This window comes from Falco biarmicus, chromosome 9, assembly GCF_023638135.1.
Source record: "Falco biarmicus isolate bFalBia1 chromosome 9, bFalBia1.pri, whole genome shotgun sequence".
NCBI classification, from domain to species: Eukaryota; Metazoa; Chordata; class Aves; order Falconiformes; family Falconidae; genus Falco; species Falco biarmicus.
This window is the reverse complement of record NC_079296.1, coordinates 16,990,771-17,003,882: the sequence shown is the minus strand read 5'-3', so window position 1 is coordinate 17,003,882 and position 13,112 is coordinate 16,990,771. Positions and strand designations below refer to the sequence as shown.

General features: G+C 46.7%; 1 protein-coding gene across 14 annotated transcripts in view; it reads left to right on the top strand.

The window, feature by feature from the left end:
* SORBS1 (sorbin and SH3 domain containing 1) overlaps nucleotides 1–13,112 on the top strand; it is a 179,845-nt gene that overhangs the window by 91,550 nt on the left and 75,183 nt on the right. For 4 of the 14 annotated variants that reach the window (XM_056350927.1, XM_056350934.1, XM_056350925.1 and 1 more), the window contains one exon: nucleotides 178–288. The exons of 7 other annotated variants lie outside the window; for them this stretch is intronic. Coding sequence is in view for 2 of the 7 variants with exons in the window: in XM_056350924.1 (XP_056206899.1) it covers nucleotides 7,483–7,514 (32 nt within the window). In the remaining 5 variants the exon portion in view is untranslated. Of the gene's footprint in view, nucleotides 1–177; nucleotides 289–7,285; nucleotides 7,515–13,112 lie in introns of those variants that run through there. 3 more of the 14 variants (XM_056350928.1, XM_056350924.1, XM_056350933.1) reach the window with 3 other exon arrangements.

Here is a 13,112-nt window from a genome sequence, read left to right as displayed (position 1 = left end):
CTGGTCAGACTGCTGTTCATACTAACTATGCTTCTTGCATGGTAAGCGAAGGGCATTGCTTCGTCTAAAAGTAACGTTATTTCTGTGAACGGCTGATTGCTTTGGTACAGCTCTCTCAGTAACTGTGTTGGACAGCAGGACCAGTGGCACTACTAGCGTTTTCTTGCTCTTTTGTAGGTATGTGCTGTTACATAGCAGCTGCATGTGAAGAGACAACAGAGTGGAAGTTGCTGCCAGAGGATCCTGTCCTTCTGAGCTGGGCCTGAATAGTTCAGCTAGCTGACTGGTGTGAGTATCCCGAAGGGGTGGGGAAGGAGTACATCACTGGGAGACCTCATCCTGACTTGGGTCACCAAAATGGCATCTATCTCCCATCGCTTGCAATGAAGGATATTTTCTTCCTGGCAGCAGCCTACCTGGGTTGTGCAGCAGAAGGCTACATGTTGGGGAGAGCACCACTGTATTACATGAGTTTTTTTGGTAGGTGAGCCAGTCAAAAGCTCTAGTTCTTGGAAGAGGATCAAGCTCCAAGTTCTATTTTTGTGGCAAACCATGGATGTGTTAGATAAAACACAGTAGTCCCAGCAAGAAGGCATTGTATTGGTTTTCAATGTGATCTGCAGTGTATGCTGCAGGTCAGCTCTTCATGTCAGACCTTTAGTCCAGGCATCTAGCACTTGGTGGAGAGAAACCAGTTCCAGGCCTGACAGGCTGGACCAAAGGCATGGGGGGCAGTATCTAGCCAATACACCAGAAAACAAAATAAAGTCTATGAAAACACAGTGGGGAAATCCTGACTATCTCTTTTGCTGTCACGGCGGGGAAGGCAAAGTGCAGAAAATGCTACAGGTAGGTCCAAGGCTCTGTAATTGTTTCTCCCACAAAGGAGAAAAACTGCACTTAGTGCACGCAGAGCACTGTTGCAGAGATTGCTGGAGAGTTGCTGTTCTCACTGATGGCCAGATTTCCCAGGGCCCGCTGGTCAACAGCTGCTGCCTTATTCAGTTCGGTTCAAGGGAACGCTGAAAGGTACTCGGACAGGCTGCTGCAAGGTGCAGAGTCCTTTTGCCGCTTCCCCTGGGGGCAGAGCAGGATGCCTTCTAGAGGAAGGCATTGCCCAGAATGTCATTTTGCTCCAGTCAGCTGGTCACACCAGCTCTGTGCTGGCTCTGCTCATCTTATACTATAAAAGAGGTTTAAGTGGTGCAGCTCTGTGCCAGAAACCAGAGCAGTAACAGTGAGAGTCAGTTTTAGAAAGTGGGAAGATGGAGTTTTCATTTTTTCCATTGAACTTTTGGGAACAGATGGAGAATCGCTGAGGCAGAGATGCTGGAAGGGACAGTGTGTTTCAGATGTTTTCCTTAATGTCTTCCCAATCTGCTCATAGATTCATAGCTCCTGCCTGTTCAGTACAGGGCAGTTAGTATAGGCTGTGCAAACTTAACGCCCCCAGGCCTCCGGAGGTGGATCCCCAAGGTCTGTTGAGCTGTGGGTTTTGGGCTAAGGAACTTCTGACATGCAGGGTCGTGGGAGCAGCTCATGGCCTGATAGGCAGTGTCTTTGTTTACTTCATTTGAAGTCACCACAGTGAAGGATCTGGACTTTCTGGATAGAGACAATGACCCAGGAGCATCCTGACTGAGCCCTGTGCCGATGCTAATAGGCCAGTCCTGCCTCTATAAATGGTCAGTGGTTTTTTTTTTTAATTTGGTTAGAAGCCAGGAAGAATCTAATCAGAGCACAGCAGTGCACTGAGCAGCAGTCATTATCATTACTTAGTCATCCAGTTGCTGTTGCTTTGCTCTGACAAGAAATGTTGGTGTGGTGAGAGGGGATGGGGGAAGAGCAGCATTTGCCTTTGTCTCCTTGAAGGGGTTGAGGCACATTTCCCCTCAATACACCGGTACTCAGCATTGCCCATGGAGGACAGATTTAAAGTTGGTGTGGCCTTCAAAACCCTGTGGCAGCCGCGGCTTGAGGGAGAGACATCAATGAGAAGGGGGAACTTAAACCCTCATTAACTCCCAAAGGCAATGACTTTCGGCTGTGAACTGTGAGATATGATTACTCTCTCATTAGCTTTCATAGTTACAAATGTAACTGGTGAATAATTCCAGCCAGCTGGCCAAATTAGAAGCAAATCCAAATTTCTCCTGAGCCTGGTGTTTTGGGCTGGATCTCGACACTTACTAATGACATACATGGGAAGTACATTGGGCAGAACTGCTGGGGCTTAATTTCCATGGCTGCCCAGGCTCGTCTGCTGGAAGACATGTTGCTGCTTTTGGCTTTTAGTTCTGTTCCTGGAGAACAGAGAATCAGCTGTGGGTAGTCTGGTTTGACATTCACTTGTCTTTAGCAATTAAGGTGCAGGGAAAAGATTTGCAGGAAAATACCGAGATGGAAAGAGAGCACAGTCTGAATTTTCTTTGCTGCTTCTGCTAGTTCCCTTCTTTACTGCACTGCTATCTCTCCTTTTTTACCCTCAACAACCCACCAAATCACTGTTATTGGAAGAGGCAGTCAGCTTGGGCGCTGGCTCAGGGATTATGCCAAATATCTGAATATTTTGAGTCTGAAGAAATATGAGAGAATTTTTGCAAAAATCAGCTTCCTTGCATGTCAGATAGGAGACGATTTTGTCCTTGCTGCACCTTAAGGTTAATTTAAGCTCTACAGCACAAAGGTTAAGAGCACTGGCAAATGGCTAGTGCCATTACAAAAGCTTTTAATATTGATTGGGCTGTATTCTGTTACCTTCACAGCCAGAAGTGCCTTTCATTGAGTGAGGTGCTGGTTGGATGGCTCTGGCCATACAAACTGCTGTCGATGGTCTTCTGTAGTACAGAAACAGAGACAGGGTTCTTCTGCCACTCTTATGATCACTGAGCATAATCCTTGTGTCCCATGCCCAAGTTTGGCACACATGGCACAAGTCACAGCATGCAAGTTTGGCTTCCATGTTGCCGGAGTGTAGGTGGTGGTACAGGGTGCAAAGGGCTGGTGATGCTAATGTGCAGGTGAGGATGCTGGTATTGTTGATTGCATGCTGTTGCTGCCATTAATTTCCTTAGGACTTTTGTGAACACAGCTGAGCCCTAGGATTTTCCCCTGCAGTGTTGTATTTAGCAGGTCCTGAATTCCACAAAATAGCTTGGACCAGGGTCAGCAACTGTTCAAGGTAGATGGGCAAGGTTATACTTTCTTTATGCATGAGAGTTTAAATGGGTCAGCAGATCAGTAGGAGCAGGGAGAAACTGCTACTCAGGTGACTGCTAAACAGCTGATCGCTCCCAGCTTGTGTTGGCATGAGGTAGTGCTTTCCAGCTCCTGCTGAGTTCTCCAGTCAGCAGAGACCGCAGCGGGAGCCATGCCTCTCAGAAGTCTCTCTTAAGATGCTGTAGATCCCAGATGCTGGTAAGCTGTGATCCTACCAGGTAGTTGGGTTTTTTTCTTCCTGTTTTAAATGAGGGATCAGTAGCCTACAGCATAACCCCCATCTCCAACAGCCAGGAGGGGCACTGGGGGAGTTCTTCAGTCTTCAGCAAGGAAGCCAAATGATGCATTTGCTTTTCTCAGCTCTTTGAGAAAATATTCTTGCAGTTTGTCTTGTAGCCAATGCTGTTCTCGCTGTATGCTTAGCAAGTTATGTGCTTTCACTGGATTAATACACACATTACTGTTACAAGGGCTTCTTACTAGGCCTTACCTTCTGCCCTGCAGACTTTCTCCTACTGGCAGATTAAGTGCTTACCTAGAGTTCTTAAACAGGCCTGTATACATCTTTACAAGGAGTTTTGCTCCGTCTCTGGTGACAGTCTCAACCCTTTTGTGCCATGGAGCTTCAGCTGTACGTGCTTCCTGAGTCCTTGTGCAGTTGCCCTGAGCTGCCTGGCAGGTTTTCTGTTTCATTCTGTGGTGACAGTGGGCTCCCCGATCTTTAAGCTGGGGAGGACTGAGCTGCAGAGTTCAGGCTCAGGTCTGAGGCATGCCAGGGGAGACCGACCTGGGTGCTGGGAGCACTGGGGCAAGCTAGGGCTCATCTCTGATCAGCAGGGAGGGTGCGGTAAAGCTATCTGAACCAGAACGTGGGTGGCTCTTCTGCAACCAAGTAGAAGCTCTAGCCCAGCAGGGTGAGGATGATGAGTGAATGAGTTTGTGCTCATTCGTGGTACTGGGTGTAACTCTAACAGCAGCTTGTTGTTCTGGCTGAGTTTTGTTTTGCAATCCAAACCCCAGAACCTCAGAGGGCACCGAACTAAAAGCACGAATGTGGTGTAGGTTTGCTTGCCTTCCTCCTCCATCTGCAGAACCAAGTAAGCTCAGACACTTTTGCTTAGCATCTCCTGGATCTATCAAAAGTGCCTCCTTTTCTAAACTGCGTGTCACAGCACCTTTCTGACTTTTTCTGGTGGCTGGAAAGCCAAGCCCCACGGCATATTGGGGTGGCATAAAGAACTAGCATGGCTGCGTGACGTTTATCAATACACAAAAACTGTATAGATTGTGCAGCAGACGTTCCAGGGTAGCTCATAACTGGAACAACCCACTCCTTCCAGGGAAAGGATTTGTTTCTGACTTCGGTAGCAAAACAGACATGGTGAGGGTAGGCTCGTCCAGTGGGTACTGGAGCAGTGGCCCAGAACATCCTAGAACTGGCATCTGCCCCTTTTATGCCAAAGACTTCCTTTTGTTGTACAGATTGTTTTACCAGTTTTGCTGTTCCCTTCAGCTGTGATGGTGGTGCTGTCTTTCACGAAGACGTGGGTTTTATGGGGGAAAAATACAGCAGTGATTGTGCAGCAATAGGGGCGGGGGAAATTGCAATGCGTAGTATGCTATTAGTGTGGGTTGATGGTAAACCAGCAACACTTCATAAAGCTTTTTATCCAGCACTCAAGGTTGACTTTAGAAACAGCCAAGCTGTGTGACCATGCAAAGCTTGCTGCCCGGTTCTCCCTTCACCCAAGCAGAGTAGCAAATTCCATGAAAACTTCGTTTTCCATTGAAGCAGTTGTCTGTAGCAGTAATTCCTCTCTCCTTGCCAAGTGGTTTGAAGGTTCTCTGAGCTGGTTCCTGCAAAGACCAGAAGTGTTTCAGACCAAGTCCTCGATCTGAACTTTCCTATCTTAAGTTTGGACCTGATCCAGCCCCTGGATCCTTCCCTACCGTGCCTCTCCCTAGGTGCCATTCTTTCGTTCACTAACTGTTATTTTTACAGTATGGTTTCTACTCTCTCAATGTTTTAATCACGGTCATTTTTATTACCTGAAGACAAACTGTCAGAGGCTTGTTTATAAACCCCTGCAACACAGCAAGGATGTTCCAACTAATGTGCTCTCATGTGATTGAGGCTCCACAACAGACCTGAAGGAGATCAGGGAGTTTATCTTCGGGGGTGAGGGAGGTCTCCTGTTGTGTACTGTTGCATAAACAAGTATGTTTCAAGTAACTGGAGCTGGTGATGACTGCACAGCTTGCTTTGGACAGTGTGGGCTTTTTTGTTGGCTTTCCTGGTTTGTTTTTGAGAACAAGGTGGGTTTTGTTTGGTTTGGGGTTTTGGGGTTTGGTTTTTTTCGGAGAGGGACAGTAGGGTCTGACTGTACAAAAGCTGCTATTTTCCATCATTCTTTATTTTGACTGTTGATATGTCTGAAATAACCCTCTTCCTCCTTCACCCAAACTAAATATGCCTGACTTTTAAAGGGGCTGGAGTCTAAAGCTAGATCCAGACCCAAATTTTGCAAATACCTTCTGATATCTGCTGGGGTAAATGAAACCAAAACCCCATGTACAAGCTCCCCAGCATCATTTTTTTGGATGTGGTAGTAAATGTAGACTCGGGGGCCCTTTGTTTGCTCTAATTAGAACTACCAGTGGCATGCTTATCCTGAGGTATGGGATTGGTCTTAAATGAAGTAAGATAGGGGAGCATTTTCCAACCTTTTCAGGCCCCTTAGCCCAATAGAGCAAGTCAGAATTGTGCCTATTTGCTTCATTTGTTGGGAAGTGAGTATTTGGATGCTAAAAGTTGTATTGGGGAGGAAAAAGGAGAGCTTGTGCTGCTGGCAGAACCTCAGTCAGCATTTTACAGTGCATCAGTATGGGTTTCCATGTGTAGGTATTTGGAGACCTTTGCTCTGTGTCCTTTGCTAACGTTTTACTTAAAGAATCTGAAGTTAGGGTGAGCGCTGACCCACCCAGTAACCTTTGCTCTGTGCCCTTCTGTATCAGCAACTCTTGCCATCTGTGTTGCTTTCTAGGTCTAGGTTTGAATGCTGAGATGCTCGCCTTGCAATAATTTTCGGGACATTTTTTCAGTCTGAGTTTGGCAGCAGATCAATGCCTGTACATGCGTATTTGAGGAATCAAAATCCAGAGACAGGCTGCAGACAGGAAAACTATGGAGTGTCGGTCACAAAAGCCAGCAGTGCTTGGTGCACTGGTTGCTGTGGGCTGGTGACAAAGGACAGGACCAAGAGACCTGACAGTCTCCTTCAAATTGTTTCCGCTATTAAGCTGCCACTTGGTCTTGCACGAACCAGCCTCCAAGGTCTGATTTCAGGAAGCCTTGGTCCCAATCCTTTGTTCCGTAGACATTCATTGTGGAAGGAAGGGTGATCCTGTGCTGCTACTCACCTTCCTCACTGAACAGGCTGCCCCGTCCCGGGGACATGTGAGTATACCCTCGCTTTCCTAAAAGCTGGCACCACCTCCACTCCAGCGCAGGTCTCAGGCTGTCTGAAGGGAAGCCAGGCTGCACTGTGGTGGGGACACCCTGCTCCAGGGGCACCCTAGTACATCTTGTGGCTGAAAGCTCCATTGATGTCTCTTAGGATGCCCATGGGGTTGGTATGTAATATGTAATAGCCATGCAAACATTTAGTTTCCCATTGTGTCATGACAGGTATTTATGCTACAAATCTCTGCTGCCAAGTGCAGAAACTTTAGCTGCCCCTTCAGCTCCTGCCCATTGAAATAGGATCTGCCATGTCCTGCGCTAATGAAAATATTCCTTCCTTGACAAGCAGATGCTGCCTAATTTAATGGGGGGGGAAGGGAAAAAAGTGCTTTTTCAAGTATTTTCCCCATCCTTTAATATGTCTTCAAAGTCTGCCTGTCACTTCCCTTCTGAAATGCATCCCATATCTGTGCTACTGTGGAGTGTCACCGCCAAACTTCCTCTTTCCTTTTCCCAGCTCCAGAGCTGCAGGAAGAGTCAGTGTCTTTGGTGATGACAGTGGCAGGCTGGGTGGGGGTGGCTGATGGTGAGCAAGCCTAGTGACAGCATGGGGTGACTAAGTACCAACTGGCTAATTAAAGCACAGCAGTAGGAGGAGCAAAGTATTTAAGGGTGCCAGAGAGAAAGAGATGCCTCCACAAATTTGTTACACCTCAGCAGCCAAGTGGCAGGGCAACTCAGTGAAAGGTTTCCTTAACTCTTTCGTGCCTCTTATGGAGTAAAATCAAGGGACTAAGAAAATGGCACCATTAACTGAAAAGCCTGAATCAAGGTAAGGACACCAGTCTGTTTTTTTGTCACAGTTATCAAAGCTAGCCCTTTTAGAGCTGCTGTGGGCTGAACTCCCGGGGCTTTCCATGGCACTGGCCAATGCTAACGTGCCCTGAGTGGGAAGGTCTTTTGGGTCAGCATATGCTGATTTTTAGATTGTTTCTTTCATTTGGATGGGTATTTCCAGTTAACGCTTGAAAAGAGAGGAGTTATCAAGGTCGTCATTACCTGGGTTTGTGCTTCTGTGTAGGGAAATGGGCAGGTCCTTGCCTCTTTATCCTGGTGACTGGATCTTCCTCCTGACTATTTTTATGGGAAGGAGGGATTGAAAGCAATTCCTGAATGCTGATTCTGAGACAGTTGCTAAAATGAAAGTGATGAGAATGGATGTGGAACTCTCACCAATATGTGAATTTGGTCACCTGAGGCTGGAGGAGTCAGAGGGAAGTGAAGATGAGGACTGGCTTCTGGGATGTAACTTTCTGCTATTTCTGGAGACACTTTGCATGTCAGTGTGTTGCCTAACCCAGCAGCTCAGTTTTCTTGGAGCATTTTCAGTACTGAGTAGAGGAGCAGTCGCTGTATTCTTCATTCTGGTGTGTAGGTGACTTTAGAGGCAGCACAGCCCAACCAGGCTAGCAAGCCAGCGCTCCAGCCTGAATTCTCTGGCAGGCATGGGTTTGCTGTCTGGCCTTGGGCATGTGATGGTGACCAGCCTTCTGAGTTTTGCTGGGACCCTTTTGTGCCTGATACTCCAGTAGATAAATCAGTTTCCTGGCAGTTTTTCTAGTGTAGGAATGCCTCCAGGTTGGCAAAGGCTGAGGAGGATGACCCCGTCTTAACTTCATCTTGCATCTGTAGGCTTGTCAAAGGTGTGTTAGAAGTGTTGCGTGCCTGGCTCCCCATATGCATTGGCTAGGCTTAGCTTTATGTGGTTCCCTGGAGGTCACTGTGGTTGTGTGTAAACGAGACCAACTCTCAAACTGGTTTTGCTTATTCTAAAAATCAAAAAAGAGAGCTGTAAGACTTGTTATACTGTGCCAGCTAAGCTCATTTCAGATGCTGCATAGAATAGAGGCCCTCAACTTCCATCTCTGCATAAAATCTCAGGGTGGGAGGGCACCTCTGGAGATCACATCGCCCAGGCCCTGCTGAAGCAGCTCTCCTCCAGCAGGCTGCACAGTCACGTCCAGGCGGGTTTGGATGTCTCCAGAGAAGGAGACCCTGCAGCCTCTCTGTGCAGCCTGTTCCAGCACTCCGTCACCCCCAGAGTCGGAAAGTTCTTCCTCAGGTTCCAATGGAACTTCCCGTGTTGCAGTTGGTGCCCGCTGCCCCTTGTCCTGTCCCTGGGCACCACTGGGAAGGGTCTGGCCCCGTCCTCCTGACACCAGCTCCTGGGATATTTGTAGGCATCGATAGGATCCCCCCTCAGTCTTCTCTTCTCCAGGCTAAAAGGCCCAGCGACCTCAGCCTTTCCTCCTCAGGGAGATGCTCCGGTCCCTCATCATCTTCACAGCCTGTGCTGGACCCTTTCCAGTAGCTCCCTGTCTCTCTTGAACTGGGGAGCCCAGTATGGACCCAGCACTCCAGGGGCGGCCTCAGCAGGGCAGAGCAGAGGAAAATCACCTATATATCCTGAAAAGTGTTAGCTGTTGCTTAGTGAGTGTTTGTGCAGAGCTTCAAAACAGGTAGTGCAAGCAGAGGTCACAATTAAAAAAGTTCATTGTGGTTGCCAAACTGAGTACTCATTAATGCCTGTGCAATTCCTCTGCCTTACACAACTAGGAATCTCAGGAGTGGCTGGGATGTTATAAGGTGGTCTGCACCATTAAAGTATCTGGTTTATAGGTCAGATTCTTCTCTCTACCCTCATTTTTGTGGAGCATTTAGGATTTGAACTCTGTGACACTAGTCAATCTGTAATCAGTATTTCTACTTAATGCAACTTCCTCTTATTCACTAGTTCGCTGTTTGAGAGTGTGTGACAGAGGTGAAGACAGCCTTTGTAGTCTTTGTTATACAAAATCATGCAAGAGAAGCTGCTGGATGTTGTTTAGATGATCTAATTGATCGTATTTATAGAATGCCATTCACTGTAGTAAATGCAATGTAGTGTTTGTGTCCCTCAATCCTGCAGTCAGCTGAATGGATCCGTTGTTATACATAATTAGGGCTTCTGGAATTTGGGTCTGTTTATTTACAGCAATTGTTCTGCAGAGGCACAAGTGGCCCCACATCAGAGGTGTACAGAGAGTCAAGTGCAGTACACAGAGCACCCCAGCTGCACAGCTCTTACGAGTAGATGCACAACAGCTTGGACTCGGGGAATCTTCTGTTTCTTCCAGCTGAAGCATAAAAGCAGCATCCTCTTGGCTAGGTGTGGTCATCGCAGATGTCTGAAAGATTTTCCTTTTGCAAAAAGGTAAATCTGGTGTCACTGAATTAATTACCCCTTAACTGTAAATAAATCCCAATTTCGTTAGTTACGTGCTCCCTGCCCAAATTCTTCTACGAATCTCTGTTAAGTGTCCTGAGTGGTCCTAGGCTGCAGTATGCTGTTAAATCAATCATCTACAGCTTTCCCTCCAGAGCTGGCAGCCTAAGCGCTGTGCCCGGCAAGCTCCCATGTATAGGATATACATCAGCTCCTTTGTAAAGTGCTTCCATCTATGAGGTGTTAGTGTATGGATCACAGACAAATCTGAGCAGAAATCTCAGCTTCTGCTGCTCTCAAATGATGTGCCTTATGTCTCCTGCTAAGATGAATGTGAGATCTTATTTAAAATGTCCTAGAAATTTTTATTTTTCTTTCTGAAGCTTTAAAATGTCTCTGTGAGCAGCTGGGGCGTACGGGTGTGGCGGAAAGGCATTTGTTTCTTTAGCATGCATGAATGATACATGGGCCACGGCTGCTGTCACTGTGATCGCAAGCCATCAAGTACAAAAACCAGAGGGCAGTCCTGACAGCCTCAGGAGGACATCAGAGCCCTGTTACAGCGGATTTGAAATCTATTGCCATGACAAGAAATGTTTTTGGCCATAAGGCTACTGATAAGAGCAGTTAAGTTGTACAGAGGGAGCCGGTGATGCACTGCACATCCAGTTACTCTTGGCAGCTGCTCTGGGCCAAGCGACCCTCTGGATGCTGTTTTCCAACCCCTGTGCTGGTAGCAGAGCAGGAGGTTGATGGCTCAGGCGGGAGCTGCCTTGCAACCCCACAACCCTGCAGGTGCAAGTGATTGTCACTAATGAAAGTTCGATGGCTGATGTGAAATTATTTGCATCTACTTCTTTGCAGGAGGGACCCTGGAGACATCAAATAGCTATTTGAACTAGCATTGACCATAGAACTGGTTTTAGTAGACAGGCCAGAATTAGAATGGACTAAAAAAGCCAGTTTACTTTTTAAACCTTGCTTTTTAGCTGCTGGGCATGTCAGCTGTAGGCTTTGCTCTCTGGTTCTGTGACATTAACCAGAGTTCAGACTTTGGACTGCTGGCCTTTTACAATCTTCCGCTATTTGCCAGATTTTAATGAGATTGCTGACAACATGCAGACCAGTTGCTTTGGAAATGCCTGTTTACAGGCTTGCAAAATGACTGCTCAGAGGTGCAATCGCTTTCTAAAACTGCATGGATGGGGGTGAGTGCAGGGAGGAAGAGCTGCTTAAACAGAAAAATTGTGTTGGTGCAAAACAATTTAGCTGTAGCTGTTTGTGAATTAAATTTAGCTTGCAAATCAGGAGCAGCATTCAAGCCATAAGAGGAGTGAGTTCTGGAGCAGGCTTCCAGGAGTAGCAGTGGAGGCAGGAAACCTTACCAGTTTTAAGCTGGAATGTGAAATGTTCTTGCACAGGATTGTATGACACAGTTGCCTGCAATAGCATGGGAGTAGGCTTGATGACCCAGGAGATCCTTTTCTGCCCCCTGCTCCAAAAGTGGTGACCTTGAACTGAGTTAACTCAGGTCGCAGCTAAAGTTTGTTTACTCTAAAGCTGATGACTGTAAGATGACTTAGTTCAAAAGCATCTCTCAGTTCTTAAAGCCATACCTCTGAGTTTACGTTTTCTATTTGACTTTTATTATTGAGGGGCACATTCCTTTTAAATTGCACAAAAACTGGCACATATGCCCCAGACAACTTAATTTTGCCCATTAGGAAGGAAACAAACATGCACTATATTGGGGGGAGGGGGGGAAGGCAGTGCATGTGAAATGTGCTGTTTATTTATTCTAACACCTGTAAGTTCAATTATTTATAAGAACACCTTATCCAAGCTTGTGTTCTATGCTGCCATTTGTTTCATTCATTTAGTGAGCTTTCGCTGCTCCCTTGCTGCTGTCTTAACACTCGCCGAAGAGTGTGGGGCAGCAGTTGTCTTGTACAGAATTGGTGTGATTCTTCTATATGTGCACTGCTTGCTTATTCACAGTCTTTTCATGACATTTATTCTTAGCAGCATAATGTCTTCTGAAGGAATGACAGGATGTTCTTTAACCCTTAAAATAAAAATGACAGGCAACATATTTCAGTATTTCAGGATAAGAGAATAATGATACTTGAAGAGAGAGCTGATTGCCTGGGTCAGCCTGGGGCTGCCACCTGTATTCTATTCTTTTTTTTCTTGCCACATTTTATGTGATACAAAGTGAGAAGTACAGAGGAGATGTGCTTTCCAGCCAGTTCCTTTAAGAGGAGGAACCTCCCGGCAGGAGGCACTGGCTGCAGTGCAGCCCTTTGCCCGCTTCCCAGAGTTGGGACTCTGGCGCTGCTGGCGAGGCTGGTTGAGCAGAGCCTGGGTCAGGGGCAGGGGTGCCAGTGTGAGAAAGGGTCTGAGCCAGGGGCCAAACAAATTAGTGCTGTCAGTGACCTGACCAGGGGAAAAGTAAGGTTTGTGATTGCTGATCATCCTTTAGGTCTGAAAGCTTCCCGTTTTTCTGAAAGCCTACTAGATTATACTATTATAAATAAGAATTTGATTTTTCATATAAGTGCAGCCACAAAACACTTAAAGCTCTTGTATATGGAGAGAAAACTTTGGAAATGTAAAAAACTGCAGAACTGAGGAGATAAAGTAGGAGTCCAAAACTCTGGAATATAAGGAACCTGCCCAATAAGTTCTGAATGCTCATCTCATGTTTAGCAATTGTTTTAAAATCTTATGCAAGTCATCAGAGCTGCCAATAATAATGAGAAGAAACAAAAGGAAATTACTTTTCCCCACACACACACATTAGACCACCAAAAATAACCACCACCTGCGACTCTTAGCTGAGATACCAGTGACTTAAGAGCATATGTCCTTGCACGGAACTATTAATGAGCTGTTTGTTCCCCCCTGCCATTGTAGGGAGGGTACTCGGATGTTTAGAGCATGGGAGATTATCCAGAGACGTGCTGTGCAGTAGTTGCCACTTATCTGCATTCCTCCTAAATAGGCTTCCAGGCACGCTGTGCTCTTTTCCACACCAAGTAGGGAAGGAGCTGCAGCCTTGGGAGAAGTGTGCTGGGGGGAAGGGGGGAAGAAGCATTAAACATCCGTCTAGAGGTATGGCCCGACTGGCAAGGAGCTGGTGGATGTGACGTCCTGACATTGGCA